The sequence below is a fragment of the Gymnoscopelus braueri genome (assembly GCF_963280865.1).
Source record: "Gymnoscopelus braueri genome assembly, chromosome: 3".
Classification (NCBI taxonomy): Eukaryota; Metazoa; Chordata; class Actinopteri; order Myctophiformes; family Myctophidae; genus Gymnoscopelus; species Gymnoscopelus braueri.
Genome location: NC_137612.1, coordinates 31,227,640 through 31,247,639, shown reverse-complemented (window position 1 = coordinate 31,247,639; position 20,000 = coordinate 31,227,640). Strand labels below are relative to the sequence as shown.

The 20,000-nt window shown below is 43.2% G+C and overlaps 1 protein-coding gene across 1 annotated transcript in view; it reads right to left on the bottom strand.

The window, feature by feature from the left end:
- Positions 1-18,748, bottom strand: part of ppm1j (protein phosphatase, Mg2+/Mn2+ dependent, 1J) — a 24,063-nt gene extending 5,315 nt beyond the window's left edge. The window contains exons 1-3 of the mRNA XM_080423180.1: positions 18,250-18,748; positions 7,164-7,278; positions 1,156-1,485 (exon numbers count right to left, since the gene is read on the bottom strand). Of these exons, the coding sequence (XP_080279306.1) occupies positions 1,156-1,485; positions 7,164-7,278; positions 18,250-18,503 (699 nt within the window). The 5' untranslated portion in view covers positions 18,504-18,748. The remainder of the gene's footprint in view (positions 1-1,155; positions 1,486-7,163; positions 7,279-18,249) is intronic.
- Positions 18,749-20,000: the final 1,252 nt, after the last annotated feature.

Sequence of the window (20,000 nt, the reverse complement as noted above, 5' to 3'; positions counted from 1 at the left end):
AGGATTTTTCTTACCTTTATTTGAGGTTGATAACTCCCCATAAGAGTGGTCCAGGAGCCCAAATTCATAACGAGCAATGTTGTCCATTTTGGCGGACCCCCACCGCAGTTCCGAAACGGGAGTATACGAGCCGTGGTGTAATCCGCTTATTTATATCGCTCGAAAATACTTTTTTCTAGTATATATGTGTCGTGTAGGACCTCAGGGAAGTCACTGCAGTATTATTGTCACACGAGAGTTATCAAAGTAGCTTTCAAAGTAGCTTTCGCTGAAATCACGTTTGAAATCTCGTCTCGCGAGACTTCCGGGCGCTATTGGGGTAGACCATAGATATAGAAACCTAGATACCTCATTGGCCTCTCCTGTTTCGTATGGTGGCCGCCATATTTCCGGGGGGCACGGCCACTGACCAATCACAGCGTGTTGACTACTGGCCAATCACAGCACGTCTTTTCCAGGGCTTGTCAGAATCTAGTTGTCCCACCCCAACCTGCCTCTGATTGGTCTACCGAACGCCCCCTTCTGTGACGCACGTGGAAGTTTCCAGCTTGCCCCCCGGAAGCGGAAGCGAGCCCGCCATACAGACGCCTCAAAGCCAGAGCGTCTACCTTTATATGTCTATGGGGTAGACGGTCTTCCGGATGTCTCGCGAGACGAGATTTCAAATGTGATTTCAGCCAAATCTACTTTGACAACACTACGGTAGCTCTCGTGTGACAATAATACTGCAGTGGCTACCCTGAGGTCCTACACAACACATATATGTATGTGTCGTGTATACATATACTCCCGTTTCGGAATTGTGGTGGGGTTTGCCAAAATGGACAACATCGCTCGTTATGAATTTGGGCTCCTGGACCACTCTTATGGGGAGTTAACAACCTCAAATAATGGTAAGAAAAGGCCTGGTTAATACAAGACTGTGTACACAGTTAAATCCTCAGTGTTAATTTAGCTATTTGTAACTCATATGGGCAATTTCCCACAGCAGAAAGTTGTTTGTATCTTCTCCAACTTGATGAAGCTGACATTTAAATCGTGTACTATGGTACAGCAGTAACACATTGGCGCTCTGCGCCATAGATGGTTTAAATAGGCCCCTGAGTTAAATTAACACTGTGGATTTTACAGTGTCGGTCACTCGCCCTCACTCACCATCTGTTTGAAGGCGTTCTCGATGACGCCCATGACCAGGCTCTCCAGGCACACCACCTTCTCCATGTGAAAGCGCACCGCAGAGTCACTGACGGCCTCGCCGTCTTCCGGCTCCTGCGCCGAGCCCTTCTTCGTGTCCACCTGGTACGGACTGCCGTTCTTGGCCAGGCAGATAGGCAGGGGAGAGGAGGGGTTCTCCAGCAGGTGTGCGATCTCCCCCAAGCGGTCTCTTATGATCCTGTGAAGAAGTTTGGACGCCATGATGGCGGCGCCGGACCCAGCGTGGCCGTCAAACACACCCCAGTAGTGAAGGGGAATCCCTGTGCCATCCTAGGAGGATAAGAAAAGACTTAATGGGGTGTATCATTAATAAAACACTTTTGGGATAATTTTAACGTCTGGCTTTTGTGTGCACCCCAGACAGTTTGTATCAGTTTGATTCAATATTATGTCTGCGGCGCCGGTGCGCACAAAAGCCTGAGTGGACGTTAAAATTAACCCAGAAGTGTTTTAAAGTTAAATACTTTCATACAAGCTCCATACAAATACAAATGTGAAGGGGATTGATCTTCCGTCTCTCCTGTTAAAATAAAGAACTGTTGCAGTAATCCTTCAGGATAAAGTACTCCCTCCACAACCGTTTCTCTACTGCCAAGGCCACTATACCAAACTGCTGTGAGGATGGCCCAAAACCAAAGAGATTATGGTTGTGAGTCAGGACGAGGCACAGATTTATGAGGGCTTACAAGCTCAGGCAGCTGGATAGTTGGTGACATTATGATACGTTTTAATGCTAAGTAAGCACCACGTAGGCCTATCCTCCACTCTGGGTCTTACTACACCTCTAGGGCATTAAAGCTAGATTAAGTTGGTATAGAAGTGTAAAGGTATTCAGTTCAGTAAAAGCTTTTTTGTTTGAAGTGACATATACAGTAAGGATAAAATGATACGCAGTACAATAACAGCATGACGAGGAAAGAGGATTATGTTATTACTTTAATTAATGCTATGTGAACTCCCTGTGCTGCCGGCTAACAGCCTCTATACCCAAGCAATGGGAACAGTTTTCTTGTGGTTCTTCTCTGCCATGGTGCAATGAGCCACAACATCCCTTGCCAACAATGTGTTTGCAGGGCTATTTACAAGCCACACTGGCCCCACAAACTAGCTAACAGATGACTAGGCATGAGACATCTGTTTACCCCTCCATACTAGAGAGGGGGAGGGGAGCAACATGAGATGATGTAATTCATTTAGGGGAAAACAGGGTGTTTTGTCTGTGTTTTGTACAGTGTGTGTGCGTGCGTGCATGTGGTGTGACTGACCAATGACCATTCAACTGTGTACATTTTTTTTAGGAAGATTAAGGAACCCTATCTCAGAAAGTCAGAGGCAAAGGATTCTTGGCCAAATATGTAGTACTTGTAACCATGAGCATAATGGAGTCATCTGTTCTATAGTGAATAAGTCCTTAGTGCTATTTCTAAATATAATAGCTGCACTCCAAAAGTACAAAACACAATAGCAAATGTGTTTGTTATGACATATAATGTAATCTACATGGAGACTTTAGACTGGTGACAGGATAAGACAAAACACTTTTAAAAACAAATTCTGGGACGTATATGAATGAAGGATAGAGTATGAGTATGTTAATACAATATACCGCTTTTTTGTTTGTTTTACACCGAGTAAATAAACGTGTTTAAGTACCGGTAATGCTTTTCGTTGCAATCTTCTGGATTTTTTGTCTCATGTTGTCATGAAAAGCTGTTTGAATCCTATTCAAATCAAATCAACTCAAGTGAAATCAAATCAAATCTGCAGTGGTTGGAGGTGGTCTCCCTCTTCCGTTGAGAAATGTATACCCTGGTGTTGGGCAGCTAGGACACCTACAGTACAATGACAATATCAATGTCTTTATTGTAGTTTGGACATCTTTGCAATTATCTCTCTTCACTGGGAGAGGGAGACGGAGATAGCCTAGCCTGCTGCCTTATTCTTTCTGACTAGAGGGTCTCAAAAGTGGTCATGATCTACCTTGTACAAAGAGTGAAGCCCCCTTAAGTCATATTTTCAGAGACATACTAACTAGATAGTAGATACTGATCATGAAGATAACTAAAGGTCTGGAGGACATCTGCCTGTGTGGTCTTCTTTGGAGATCTCTCTTTCTTGCTAAGTATCTCAGGGCATATACTAGAACAAGTGCTCCTGTATGGAAGAATGCTGAATGAACTTGTAACCCAGATCGGTATATTTAAGTTTTGGTTCATGCTATTGTGTTGGTTTCATAAAGAATTGTTATTTGGAACAAGAGTTATTTTTGGTACATTTATCCTATATTGTAGTCCTGTATTGTAGTCCTGTCAAAAGCAGAAAAATAAATGAACACTTACTGTACCTACCTACCTAGTATACTACATTTTATTTATCTGTAAATGTGTGACACATGGGTGAAGGGCGTGAGTAATCAAGAGAGAGAGGAGTCTTGCATGGAGAGTGAAGGAATGAGAGGCACGTTTGAGAAAGGGAATGTAACCGTTGTTTTATTGAAAGAGTCTTTACAAGGTTGTTGACAAAGCAATCATTAGATTAGGTTACACATTTTGGCAAGGAGTTACCAAGTCATTGACATTTTCCAGCTTCACTGTGGAGGATGTCCCTTGCAGCACCCAGACAGTGGGTTGAGCTACCATGCAACGCTCAAACTTTCTCTGGCAACATCAGATTTGCCCTCATCTCAACCAACCAATAGATAGACTCTGCCTACTTAAAAATCACCTGCGCATGGACCACCTGCATGTGTAGACCACCCGTGCATCAAAGACTCACACACAGAGCCCTCACAAATCACCACCATTCTCCTGAACTGCAAGTTTGCTCCTTTGCTCGAAAGAGTGAAGGCCTGGAGGGCTTGAGTACTACTTGAAATTTTTGTTTTATTTTCTTATGATGGCTTAGAAAAGATCATGTTAAAGGATAAAGGTTTTGCCATTTTGAATACACAAAGTTGTCTGCATTTGGTGATGCCGCTTCCTGTAGACTCTTAGAATCTTCTCTCTGTAGAATCTGTAGAATCTTCCTGCTGGTCCTCAGATAAGCATTCCTCCAGAACCAGCTTCTTCAGGACAGTAGGGAGACCCCTAACCAGAAAGATTCAACAGAACCTTACTGGCCATGCTTGGGACTCTGGGATGACGAAAGAAATGCAACTGGAGCCAGCATGTACAGTAGGATATCTGGTTCATGCTTACAATAGCACAAAGTGTGATGCCACAGGATATTCACCATACAGGATGATGTTTGGCAGAGAGGCCAGACTGCAAGAACAAGAAGGCTTATGATCAAAAAGTTGGATTTCAGTCACTGGAAATTGGTGACAGAGTGCTGCTCAAAAACTGGGGCCTGAGAGGAAAACACAAGTTGGAGAGTAGATATTTTGTGGTGGGAAAGATTGACAACATTCCGGTGTTAAAGATCAAGCGTGAGGATGGAAGACCTGGTACTAAAACCGTTCCCTGAGATGATATCCTTCCCATCCGACAATGTTAGACTGAGAACCAGAGCTGACACTCGTCAAAAGAAAACAACCTTACCTGAAACTCAAGAAGCTTGTCAAGAAAGAGTTGCATGAGGTTTCAGACTCATCTTCTGATGATCTTGAGTAATATGTACCTCACCATATTTACCCGAAAGAGTTTGGTTGAAGTTTTTTTTTTTGAAGTCGGGCGGTTGAACGTTTCTCGAGATACGTGTATTACACACATAGAGATTCGGTGCAATTATAGTAAGATGTTTAAGCGTTTAAGGTTTTGTCATTTTGAATACACAATGGTGTCTGAATTTGGGGAAGGGTAAATGTGTTTATGTGCATTTTCCTGGATGTGAAATTGATTCTGTATTGAACAAAACAGATTCCATTTTATTTTAATTCTTGATTTCTTTTAAGCAAAAATTCAAAATGCATATCTGGTTGTTTTGTCTAATTTCTTAAATAAGGATTTCATAAGGTTTATGTTTAAAAAGGTTTAGAAAGGTAAAACATTTGTGATTTCATGGTATAATAAGTTAATAAGGCATGGCCATGCCCATAACAGTCATAGTGTTCAAGGGGCTACAAAGAAATTATTTTAATTATTTTAATTATTCAATCATTTTGGCAGATTTTTGTCAAATCTGTCAGTGTGGTGAAGAGACAATAAGAAGACAGTGGGGCTTGCTATGCTAATAAAGTGAAAATAGCTATTAGATAAGATGAGACAGTTACAAATAAGTTAGCCCTGGCACTAGCCCTAGAATGTCTGTGATATTACATACATTTCATGTATTCCAGATACATGATGCACTACAGATGCCCGGGTGGGGTAGCAGATTAATCATGTCGGCATTTAAAGTCATGGCGCTGCGTTTGTACTTACCCAATAATTAATTTCTGCTAGTTGGAGTCAGATATTGTCCTCTAGTTTAATATCCATTGTTGAGTAAAATATCTTGTGGAAAAATTGAGATATTTTACTAAACATAAGTTTTCTGCCAGAACTTTGAAATGGATATGAAACTAGAGGACAATATCTGACTCCAAGTCGCAGCAATTAATTATTGAGTACACACGCCGCGCCATAACTTTAAATGATTCTGCTACCCGGGCGAGCATTGGGGTGATCTATGGCTATGTATCTGGAATACATGAAATGTATGTACGGTAATATCACAGTCACTCTAGGGCATGGGTTTTCAACTGGTGGTCCGTGGACCACTGGTGGTCCGTGAAGGTATTGCATGTGGTCCCTGACCATGCATTTAGTAATGTAGGAAAGTGAAGATTTTTATTATATTTTATGTTATCGACTTCTAGTTGAGCAACAGTATGATGTATGATGACGCATCAATGTTGTCAGTTACTTGGAAGTCGGATGTCAAGAACTTCCACAGAAATGGGAGTTAGAATTTCAAGGGAAACTGTACCCGTACCGGTTTACCTGGTTGAGTCATCATTAGTAGGAAATGTGCCCATATCAATTGCATGTGCTTGCTCATACATATGTTGCAATGAATCAGTTAACATGAGTTTAATATGGAAGGTTAAGAGAACAGAATAGGGGCAACCATGGGAAAGGAATGGATCAGTGGTTCTCAATCTTTTCTGAGCTCTGGACCACTAGCATATCTCAGTTAAATAATGACTGTTAAGGGCTTGATTTAATTCACCTCGAATTAACAAATTAAATTAAGGCCTTAACAGTCATTATTTAATTTCAAGCTTTTTCCCCCACACCATGCCCATATCCCCCCTCCCAACACAACAGTGGTCCCCAGGTTGATTCTCAGTCAGGGTGGTGGTCCCTGGTTCATAATCAGTTGAAAACCCATGCTCTAGGGCTACCCTGGCACTGGCCATTCTGATCACATGGGTTCACAAAGTTTCCCCACAACTTTTGTGAACCTGCGTGGTCAGGATGGCCAATGCCAGGCTACAAAGAGGTCTCTTGGAGGTCTCAAGAGATCAACCTTCTTGCAAAGCTAAGAGTGAAGCCATTTGATGATGGTTACTATCCTTATTTGAGATGATACTGAAGAAGACATTTGAGATCTCATGAATATGCAGATTGGAAAATTCGATTTTTTTAAATGAGATTCCACATAAAGAATACGACTACAGTAAGGACAATCCATTAAAACCAAATGGAATTGTTGGGTAGATTGCTACACTTAATGCAATGATTGTAGAGGGAGGCTACTAAAAATGCAATGCATTTGAACATTTGAAAAAAGATGAGCCCCAAACAAACCAGCTGATTCAAGCTAAGAGTTTAAATTTCCCTTCAGTATTATTCACAGTATGATGGCTTCAGGATTTACTCTGTCAAGTTCCCCTGTAATAACTCCAAGCAGACATTTAAAAAAAAGAATCATTGCCCAGCTGCAGCTAGTTTATTTTTTTTGTATTTTTTGGGGGGGGGTGCATACAAAGTGCATTACTCCCAGTGGTCCTGTCTATCTCTTACCCCACTGTCTTCCAGCAAAGTGGAGTTGCGATGTTTGCCACTTGGCTTCTTCACAAATAGCTTCTCACAACAGGCCTGGTCCTCATTCAGCATGCTCTTCCCTGCGTTGATCACCCTGATGGAAGGAGAGGGAGAGAGGACAAGAGGAACCGGTGAAGATCATGATTTGCAAACACAATTACAGTCAGAGAGGTGCACAACACAATGGATGGACCCATGAGCAGGGCTTTTCCTGGCTCAGAATGGTGGCTGCACATGCAAGTCGGCATGATCCATCTGCTTCGCGATTGTGCACCTCAATAAAGGCGTCTTAGTTACCTGTATTGACAGAAATATATGCATTTTCCTATTATTTCTGACAATTTCATAAACTAAAGTGTCGGTTATACTTGAGTGAATGAAACCCCAAGTAACAAAATGGTTACTAGTAATAATAATAAAAAACAATATTAAAACATTGGAAGGGGGCGAGAGTGAGTTTGAGGGAGAGGGGAGTGGAAGGCCATAAACCATTTGAAGGGGAGGTTATTGGCTACAATCCTAGTAATTGATTTGTTTATAGGAAAATAACAGCTCATCTTACTTGGACACCAATGATACATATTTCATGCTCAATTCTTATTTTGATCCAGATTATTTTCCTTTGGGGTGGCTAAATCATATTTGGGGGCTGGGCCCCAAAAATCCTGGGTTGTATGGGTTATAGCCTATATACACAGTATTGCTCTTAAAAGTTAAATGAACACTGAGGATTTTACTGTGTAGTTATGGAGACAGATTTTGCTAACAGAGATACAGACAGACAGATAGAAATATAGTCAGACACAGAGCAAGATGGATGCGCACACAGAGTTCAGGGAGGACGCTGTTATGTCCCAGAGGAAAGTTGCTGAAGGGATTAAGTGTTTTCATTATGAGCTGCTTCCAGTGGAGGATAATGGCTTTACCGTAATGCATGGCGTCATGTTTTAACAGCATTAACTGTGTGTGCTATTACAGCGCTATTCACTGAAGGCACCAGTGCAGTGGTCTAAAGCAGTGATGCTTTAGACCCCATTGATATGCATTATTTCATGGACCCCCATTTGACACGCTTTTTAAATGTCTGGGACCCCCAATATACACTGTACAATCATCTGTTAATTTAAACCTGAGAAAGTACAAATGGAACCAAATGGACCTGTAAGAGTCCTTTAGCTTCCATTTGTACACTCTCAAAGTTATAGACCCATTAGGGTCCATTTGGTTCCTAACTATGAATCATTTAGCTGGGGACTCCCTGGAACCCCTCGAAGGACCCCTGGGGGTCCTGCATACTATGCAACTGCATAATATAGACAGTACAAATTAAATAGTATCAGTTGAAGATTCACTTGGCTATGGAGGAGAATATACGTAATATACCGTGGAATCTGTGGCTTAGTTTTACAAGTGTATATGTCCCAAAACGTATTTGTGTATTCTTTTAATATATATATGTTACAGGGTGAATGGAGAACCAGGGTGATTGAAGAAGGCTCGCTCGTTTTTACCACCCACCCAGCAATTCTGTAGAAGCAACACTAGACACTAGAGGGAGCCACAAGCCAGGCTTGTGCACAAGCATATATGGCCGCTACCACACACACACACACAGTCACACACACACACGCGCGTGCGCGCACGCACACGCGCACATGCTTTCAATGGACTGTTAAGATACTTTTATTGTGTTCTGCTGGCTTTTGTTTTAGTTTCTCCCTGACACACACACACACACACACACACACACACACACACACACACACACACACACACACACACACACACACACACACACACACACACACACACACACACACACACACACACACACACAGTGATCCATGAAAAGAACTATTCTGTCCCTATCGGTTTACAAATCAAACGGCGCTGAGTCGACTAGTGGAGCGTCGGCCGGTCACCGCGGGCACTCGCGCCTGGAGGCGCGAGGGCGCGCTTCCTCGGCCTCAAGCTCCACTAAGTCGGCGCGCCGTGCGTGTGAACGCGTGTTCAGCGTTCCCCTCATAGATATTATGGTTCCCCTATAGCTATGTGGGGGGGAACAACAAAAGACAGGTCTCCGTCGGCGCATCAAAGCCCCGCCTCTCCGCGCTCTCCTTCTCCTCCTCCTCGGAGGAGGAGAAGGAGAGAAGGAGAGGACGGGACGGTTTAAAACGTGAGGAGGAGGAGGAGGAGGAGGAGGCTCCTCTTCCTCGCGAGCCTCGCGTAATAACCCCCCGCATCGCAGCGCCGTCCTCCTCCTCCTCCTCACGAGCCTCGCTAATAAACCCTGTCTCGAAAAGCCCCGCATCGCCCCGAAGCCCCGTGCCTAAAAACAAGCGCTCTGTCTTCAATCACCCTGGCTCTCCAAACACCCTGTGACATATATATATATAAATCAAACTGCCTCCTATCAACCTAACTTGAAGGGACAGTTGTGCAGCAGTGTGGACCCCATGCTGGCATATTACATAACATTTTCAGTTTCAATTACAGGCAAATGGCACATTAGCTAGATTATACACAGTGTTATCATACATTCTGCTCAATAGTTGGTAGCCCCAGAAACATTTATGTACTGATTAGTCATTTTACTGTCAATGCTGGGATAGAGGGAAGGGAAGATATAAGAAGACTAGAAAAAGTGCTCCTCGGAGCACAAGTCTCCGCCAGGTCAGGTAGGTTATTATGGCCTCCTGGTGGGGCTATAATAGGCCAATGTGAAAAGGGTGCCATTTATTCCTAGGCCGTGCACAGCAATCGGACACTGCATGCATGATTTGAGGCATTTTGTTCTAAAATGTGTTTTGCTAAATTTGACCTGCTGGTGGCGCTACAACAGGCCAATGTTAAAAGGGTGGCATTTGCTCCTCAACGTAGTGCAAATATGAATTTCACCGCAATCGCAATTTGCTGCATTTTGTTCTAAACGGGCCACTCCTGCAAACATTACATGTCAATGTTAGCCAATCAGGATGGAATATGAAAAATCAAACAGATCCGTCTTGATCACATGACTATAGAGATCATGTGTACCGATTTGCCTGAAATTTGGATCAAATCTGAAGGCTTAATATCAAAAAAAATGTTTTACATAAGTCTGCCTCCTGGTGGCGCTATACAAGGCAAATGTGAAAAATGCAGGGCAAAGGTTTTTCCTTGGCCTCTAAAGAGTGTGCATACAAAGTTTTACACTGATCGGTGCAGTTATAGGTAAAAACACGAATCGGCCTGTTACAGCGCCACCATGAGGCTGATTTGAACATTTTCAAATGGCATTTCTTCCCCGGCCTAATGGGAATGTGTGTGCAAAATTTCACGGAAATTAATGCTGTGTTCATGATTTGAGGCATTTTGTTCGAAACTCCTCGAGTACTCCTGCAAACTTTGAGAGACAATTTTTGCCAATCAGGATGGAATATGAAAAATCTGAAATGAGACGTTTCTTTTAATGACTATAGAGATACTGTGTACCGATTTGGGGGATTTTTGGCCAAAATCTGTAGGAGTACTGTTCAGAAATGTGTTTTGCACAAATCGGCCTCCTGGTGGCGCTATAAAAGGCCCATGTGAAAAAATTGGAGCAGAGGTTCTGCTCTGTTATCCAGGGAGTGTGTGTGCACAGTTTCGCTGCGATCAAGCCAACGGTGCCAGAGATTAGCTGTCCACAAAATGACAGAATGACGGATGGACGGACACACACACACACGGACGGATGGACAGGGGGTAAAACATACTCTCTCGACATGCCTTTCGGCCTGGCGGAGACAATAAACAGAGAGAGAGAGAGAGAGAGAGAGAGAGAGAGAGAGAGAGAGAGAGAGAGAGAGTGAGAGAGAGAGAACGAAACATAAAGAGACACAGACATGTGCTGGAGACATGCAGTGGTGGGAGGGGTGTACCACTTTCTTTGCAGAATGGGGAACAATGACTGGAACGCAAATAGTGTCTTCTAAACAATCGTCCTGTGCCTTGAATTACTGTAGTCTTGCCCCTGAATGACTAAACGGAATGGGCCTGAACCTGGATTGTGTAAGAAGAGAAACCCACTGAGAACCAAGCAGACACTGCTGAGGGTGTTCTAATGTAAAATAATACAGCCATTACTGTACTTGATCACAACAGCTCCTCTCGCCTCTGTTCACATAATTACAACCATTAAGGGAAATGGTCCCAGCGCTGCCAGAGGTTCTGATATCAGTGTGCACTCTAAAATGAAGGAGGGAAATACATCTGTCCAAATCTGGGTTATAAAAATCTTAGTAATCACTTCAAAGGGGTGCATGCATGGCTCTGCCAATGTTGAGTCCTGTAATGCGCTCTCCTTCCATTAGAGACTAATGATAGGGAAGAATTTAAAGTTGCCTGATTGTCGTCTTAACATCTTGGCAAGGCCACAATATTTTCAGGGATCTGGAAGGAGATACAACTTTTCAGAAACATTGGAATATGATTACAGCAGTTTGTTATGTCAGCGCTGTGTTTTGGCTCAGTCGTCCACAGTGTTTTATTTTTTCCTTCCCAAACCAACTTGAATCTTTTTTATCTGTGTCATTCAGTATTTTGAAAGGGCTGACTTTAAAGTCAGGGGCACTAACTCTAAGGTAGGCCTAGTTCTTTCTTGGGGGGGGGGGGTTAGGAAACTCTAAAATGCCTGAAACAGGCATAAAAATAACCATATTCAATGTATCTGCTGATGTAATCACTGATGATGTTACACGTTGTTGTAACTAAGTTGTAATGACTAAGTCCTACACTTGAGCCGCTACTACTGTAGCTGCTGATAGAACTAGATGTGTGCTCACTGCTCAGAGGAATATACACTTAAACATAAATCAAATACATGGCTCTTACACAAGGCAAACTCAACATGGACTGGCGCTTCAAAAAGAAAACCTACCTAATAAACAGTGTAGATGTTTTTTGTTTGTTAGTTGTAGTTTTTTTCTCCTTAACCTCATCAACATAACTCAATAATAGTAAAAGAAACACAGCTTTTGTGTGACACAGTATTTTGGAAAGTGCTCACGTGTCATGAAGAGCTATAATTGAACACAACATGCACGATGTTGGAGGAGGATGTGATTCTAACAGTCTTCCAATAATGTGACCAGACCGTGTCAGATGTCTTTGTTTCAGTCATATGTTACTGCAACTTGTGACATTCGTCATGTGTAGTAACAAAGAGTTCTTCTGTGTTAGATCTCTCCTACAGTACGGCACGCAAGAACCCTTTTAAAGAGGAAGTTTACAGTTCCAGTTCATTCTCGATTTTTGTGGCCAGACATTTGATGAAACTTCCTGTATCAATTTTCTTACATATTCTCTTCCCAAATTATACAGTATATGGCAAAAACTGCAATAACAGAGATTATAATTCAGCAAAATTGTAATTATCTCTGCCAGGCCAAGAAGGTCGGGTGGCAGAGATTATGTGTGTGTGTGTGTGTGTGTGTGTGTGTGTGTGTGTGTGTGTGTGTGTGTGTGTGTGTGTGTGTGTGTGTGTGTGTGTGTGTGTGTGTGTGTGTGTGTGTGTGTCAGTCCGGAGCTAATCTCGCTATCTAACCGCTGGTCCAATCAGATCTTTGTCTCAGAGATTTGTTTTTTAAATCAGCCTCATGGTGGCACTATAGCGGACCACTTCATGTTTTGAATTCTTGAATTGTAGGTCATACGATAAAAAATAAACATTTTCCGCATGATTCCTTGGATCTTAGCCACCCTCGGCTCAACACAGGCAAGACCAAGGAGTTGGTGGTGGACTACCGCATGAGCAAAAGGGACACAGTCGGTGCTAAACTGGACGGCGTAGAGGAGGTGGCGGAAGTGAGAACAGGGCAGAAGCTGGAAGCTATCTTGGCTACCCCCTCCCACCCCCTCCATGAGGAGATATTTGGCCGATTGAGCAGCAGGGGCTAGGGCAGATTCATCCTTCCCCGGCAGAATAATGATAGACTTGGTCTGTCATTTGTCCCTCGTTCCATAGATAAATAACTCCATTCTGAGGACAATACTTGATACTGACTCTGTCGTTTGCAATGCATGGATACCAGTGTATTCTAGTTATTCGAATATTCAGTTTTTATGTTATTAGTGTATTCTTTCCTCAATGTACCACAGTGTACTATCGATAGTTTTTCACTCACTAATTCTGTACAGTGCAGCTACTGCATCCGTTGTATACTGCTGTACATTGTTTTGATATTGTGATTGTATCGATATGTTTTTTTCCTCACAGACCAGCAGGGAAATGTCCTTCAAAACCAACCATAAATGTGCCTTGAGCATTGCATTTAATCCCAAACTGCTCAGTGGCCAACTGAAAAGACTGCAATTTTATTGGATGTGAATGTGTGTAACTGAATGAGAGTGAAGCAGGATGTTCTTGAAAAAGAGCATTTGTGCTCATCAAACAAAAGTGAATCAGAGGTTGAATGATGCAAGGTCAGGTAAGCGCTGACAGATGGACAACTGCTGTAGGCCTAATACACAAAGCCTTTTAATCTGTAACATGGCGAACATGAAATAATTTGTCTTGTCTGTGTCTTGTCTTATTCTAAATGATCTTACAGGAAGCAGATTTTGCTGATTATTTTCATACCAAGTATGTGTTTCTTTACTGAACAGTACCAGGATGAAACATTACAGGAAGAAGTGTTAATGAGAGATGATGCCATGCGATGCAAGTCACGACGTGCATCACAAGCAGGTCTATACCTATATGTTGTTGTTAGATGAGATGTGTGAGCCACTAGAACATGATGCAATATAGGTTTCACAGTGATTTGGTTTCACAAAAGCAGAATTTCTGCAATGGAATGATGCAAATCATGTGGTGAGACCTGACAAAATCACTAGCAAATGTAATGGAATTAGACAATGAAAATGTCTGTTTTCAACCACAATGCGGGCACTGCAGTCTCTCTGAATAAAGTTGGATAAAGGCATCGGTTGCCTGTCTGACTATAGAACCGTAGCAGACGAGCATATACACACTCAGCTCAGTTCCATGGGAGTAAATTAGTTTTATGCTTTATTATTTCAGATAGGAGAGTGTAGAGAAACAGGAGAGCAAGGGCAGAGAGAGGAGAGACATGCGAGACAAGATAGGGAATTGGATAGAAACTCAGGTCCCTGCGCTCACAAGGAGCATATGATCTGTGCACTAACTGGCTGAGCCACCTGGGACCCCAGAGGTCAGGAATATCTTAATTACATTTTCCAATTTGCATCAAGACACACTTCCCATGTAAAATGCTCTAAATAACTTGGGAGAGCTTATGTCCTCAATGTATTTCACCACACACACACACACACACACACACACACACACACACACACACACACACACACGCACACACGCACGCACACACGCACACACGCACACACGCACACACGCGCACACACACACACACACACACACACACACACACACACACACACACACACACACACACACACACACACACACACACACACACACACACACACACACCGACGACAGTGGCAACCATGAAAGGTACCAACCTGCTCATCGGGACCAGTTTTGGGTTGGGCTCAAGGACACTAGAAACAAAGCAAGGAAATGCCATGTGTATTGAACTGAACAGGCAGCCACTCTACCCCCTGAGCCACTGCCACCCACATGCTGCCCACTTGTTGCTCCATATAGGGCTCCCATATTCCTGAGAAACTTCCTTATACTATGAACCGCAATAGAGTGCACTAATTATTATTATTTTTGCAATACTGCAATATCCATTGGTCATCCATTGGATTGCAACGGGTCAATAAGCCGGGTCAATAAGTTGAAGCACCAAGGTGAGTAGCAGCTTTCCATGGGCAGCAGCTGGAACTAACCAAGTGATATCAAAGTTTTCACATTTTCACAGTGAACTGTCTGGACTGTGGCCAGCAGAGTGCCTCTAACTGGATGCCATCTATCTGTTAGGCCATCATTGGTCCTACTCATTAATGCACAAGGCAACTCTTAACTCAGTGGCGGAACAACTGAAAGCCGGGCCGGGAGGCACAGCACAGTGATCAGGCCCCCCCTGCGCACCCACGCACGCACGCGCAGCGCGCGTGCGTGCGTGGGTGCACATCCGCACGCGCGAATTTTTTTGCGGGTTTTCGGCGGATTCGGTCACTTTTTGGGGGGCTTTTTGTCACTTTATTTCGGTTCTAGGGTTAGGGTAGTGTTAGGTTAGGGTTATGTTGTTTAATTCTTATTTTTGCCTGATTTTACCGATTTATTATCTGACGGCACGGGCCCGCGAGGGTCGCGGGCCGGGAGGCGGCCGCCTCCCTGGCCTCCCCGGACGCTCCACCACTGTCTTAACTATAAGGAGAGTGCAATCACTGAATGTCCCAGTACAAAAAAAAAGTGTATTTTTGAATATTAGCCTACACATAAAATCCTCAATATCAATTTAGTAACCAAATGGACCTTTAAAGTGCAATACATCCTCCTTCAGATGTCGGAGTTCGGACAGACTTTTCAAACTGTAGTTTGGAGAGTCAGGACATCTGGAGGTGCACGAGTTCTGAGAAAAAATTCTGAGACCGCCAATCCGAGGTTCAGAATAACGTCAATTTGTAGTTATATCACCTCCCTTTCTGAAGAAAAGTTTGGACGTCGGAAGAAGTATGTATTGTGCTTAATGGTCCATTTGTACACTCTCAGAGTAACAAATGTATACATTTTTACTGTGTAGCTCCAAATTGATCTACGTAATACGTATATAACCAATAATACATATTCAAACATTCAACATTAATGTCACATCACAGGTGTAAAGAAGTGGGTGAAAGTTATCTATTCTACACTACACACATTTTGTGGTAGGCCTACATATCGCTATGTTAAATGCTGCAGAATGCACACTGTATCACCGATGACAGTGTGTAGTTGAACAGAACTGCCTGAGTAACAGCAATTTCCTTGCACCCTCACTCTGTCCTTTTGAGATGAGGTCTTGCACTCGTCATCACAAACCTCTCTCCTGTTCCCTTGAGCCACTGTGCAATGACTCAGCCTCTTTTTAGTTGCTTCCACAGTGTCCAGAGGGACAGACTGCATGCAGTGTTATAATCCACAAACTGACTGGACTAGAGGTATTCAACCATCTCTTAACCCCCTCTGACAGAAATGGAATGTCGGGAAGTGTGCTTTTTTCCCTCTCCTCTCCTGAATTGCCCAAGAAGCCAATAAAGGTGCTGAAATTACTTTGATGGGTGCTGCATTGCTTGCTTGTATCAGCAAAATAATTGCAGGGGTATAATATAGTATGACAGCAACTGCAGTATTCCACAGTGTGTAGCCTAGTGTTGTTGAAGCCAGGCCTAAATTAACTCAAGTACATTTTTGTGGAAGACAGTTGAAAGGTCATATATATACCAGTGGTTCTCAACCTGTGGGTCGGGAGCCCAGGGGGGTCCCTACATGATTTTTGGGGGGTCCCCAGATGACAGTGAGGTGACAATTTAAGTACTTTTAAGACCTTTTTAATACCGAAAAAAAAGAAAGAAAAGAAAAGAAAAAGACCATTACTGCATCAAAAGTAATCAACAAACTATACAATAAAAACTGGTCAAACATTGGCCAAATTGTCAAGTAATATAAGAAAGAGGCAAACATTGTGAAAATAGCAGATATTGTGAGCTTGTAGATCTGCTATTTTCACAATATTTATCTGTGGAAAGTCAAACTAAATGTAAAGCATCAACTCCATATTCCAAGTGCTTATTAAGGTGGGGACTGAGTCAGTCCCCAGTTCAAATATGATTCTTTTGGGGGTCATGGCCTGAAAGGGTTGAGAACCCCTGATACAACAAAGTTCAGTGAGCAATTAAGACTGACGCATGTGCATGCGTGTGTGCTCATGCCCCTCCTCCGCCCGCCCGCACACACGCGCACGTGCACACACACGCACACACACACACACGCAGATATGGGTACTTTCCCATGCAATTGCATTTGTTTGAGTGGGTGTGGATAGATGCTGTATTTGTGTCACTGTCAACTATTTAGGTTGCAGAGAAGTGGAAGATATGGGAATTTTACCGTGGTTAATCGTCATAAAGCAATTTAACAACATTATAACTAGCTACCTATAATGTATAATCAATGATTATCACAGCCTAATAATACAAAAATGAATCATATCAGTATATAGCCTCACAGTAACATTTGCATTTCCTGCTTTCACTTTCGTATGGCATTGGATTGTCTGATAAGGCTCCACTGTTTCCTCAATTGAAATGGGACGAGAATAAATATGAAGCGTTATTATAGACCGTTATTACATCGCCATTGACTCTGGTGCCTAATATGGATCAGGAGGGCGTTGTGTAATAATAGGCTAATACAATATTAGCCTATTTGTACAGCAGAAAGGGCGGTAATTCGCCATCACTCTGGCTACTGCAGGCTGCAGCAGTGCACAAGGGAAGGGGCTGCTGGCTGAAGCCTGCTTTTATCTATATACTTCGTTGTGCGACAGTGTCGCGCGCCGAAAATCGCCAATTTACAAGCTCACAACGCACGGCGATGTGGCGCGCTGTGGGCTTGCAGATCGGCTATTTTATAGGCACGCGACGCCGTCCGTCGTGTACGAATTAAGCATGGGGGGCTGCAGCAAAATAAGCCTACACAAACACCTCCAAACCAGGCCACACCGATCAATTAATGCAGTGGTTCTCTACCTTTTCAGGCCCTGACCCCCCAAAATAATATTTGAACTGTCTGGGGACACCCCCACCCTGACAAGCACTTGGAATGTAGGAGTTGGGGCATTACATTGATTCGGTTCCACAGATAAATATTGTGAATTTTTGAAAATAGCAGATCTACAAGCTCACAATGCCTGGCGGTTGCCAGGCGTTGTGAGCTTGTAGATCTGCTATTTTCAAAAATGTTGCCTCTTTCTTATATTATTTGACAATTTACCTCATCATCAGGTTGAGAACCACTGAATTAATGCATATTAAATGCAATAATTTGTTTGCGTTTTTGGCAATTAACTGCGTAAATGTGATCCTCCACACCCTTCCAGCCACTCACTCTGCATATCCCGTGCGCCAGGGCAGCCGGCTGTCTCTCTTCAGTGTGAGCACCGGCCGCGATGCGTGCTCCGTGGAGTACTGGAGGAGCTCCGGGGTGAGGTCCAGGAAATCTGGCCGACCATAAGGGAACCGCGGGGGAAGACCACCGTCATGTCCGCAGTTCTGACCGTTGTTACCTGAGTGGTGGTGGCCGTGGTGGGGCATCATCCCCCCCACCAGGGTGGTCATCGCGTTTTTCACTTTGCTTATCATTGCCTCGTCTAGAAATAAAAGAGAGAGGGAAAAATATATACATCCAGCTGCAGGGGGGGGGAAATAAACGGATATTATTGCCAACAAAAAGAGCCAACGCCGATTCAGATCATTTCAGGAAGCGACTGTTGCCCCATGTGACGCTATACACACAGACACTGTGTTTTCCTCATTCGAGAAGAAAAAAATCCGTCTACTGCATGCATAACGTTTATTATAAGCCGCGAGTATCTCCCACCACAGAAGGCAGAAGGCAGGGCTTCGGGAAGCTTTACTAGGGGGGATGCACGCACTGCATAGCCCGTATGAACGGCTGTCAGTTCAAATCTAATGCAGCCAGAGCTTTACATTCTCATATTGGAGATGAACCTGAATAGCCTTTGTCTCAGAGACAGATAGGCAGCGGTGGTACTCCTCACATTTTGTACTTAAGTAAAAGTACCAACCAATACCACAATGTAGAAACACTTACAAAATAAAAGTCTGGTATTCAAAATGTACTTGAGTAAAAGTACAAAAGTATTCGCATTAAAATATACTTAAGTACTGAAAGTAAAAGTAGCCTACTCATGTTGCAGAAGTTTTCAAATGTATAAAAATGCTTTGAAAATAGCAGATCTACAAGCTCACAAGGCGTTGTACTTAAAGGCTACAGTACTTAAGTAAATGTACTTAGTTACTTTCCACCACTGCAGATAGGCTATGAAGGAAGTTAATTTCGCCATTAGATAATGAGGAACATGCATTGGCAATTATAGCCTAATGGTTATACAAGAGCCAACTACAAATCTTCGTGACATATCATAGTGCTTAGGAGCACTCATCCTAAGTCACTTCGACTCTGCACCTCTTGGTACCATAGCACCACAAAGGCCTTAAAAACAAGGCTCCAGACATCTCAAAACAAACTGGTCAGGCTACTGCTTGGCCTTACATCTACAACTCATTTAACCCCTGCCCATTTTGCTAGGGTCGGATGGCTCAGGGTAAAGGACAGAGTACAGCAACTTGCAATGGGCCTGGTCTACAAGATAGCCTACACTACACCACAAAGACACCCATGTACCTGACAAACTACTTCCAAAACATCAATGACGTCCACAATCACAACACCAGAGGGAGCTCCACTAATCACGTTCAACCCAGATTTGGCTCAAACAAGGGGTTACATTTGTTCTCCTGCTATGCCACAAAAAATGTTGAACGCCCTACCAACAGTCGTAGAGGATTGTAAATCCCTACTGTCCTTCAAAACCACTCTAAAAGAGCACTTACAGGTGGTGGCTGCAATTCGAAACTGGCCCCTGTAAAAAGTCAATGCCCTTTAAAGTTGTGTCCACGATCGTTGTCAACTCTGTCAGTCTCAGATTTCTCCTAAAACATAATTTGATCACGCATAAACAAGTTTAGCTATATCCTAAGGTTCCCTGTGTCACTTCTTAGTTTAAAAAAAGGCGGGAAAGCTGCGGAAGCTCTGGTAAGCTTTCTATTTTTTGA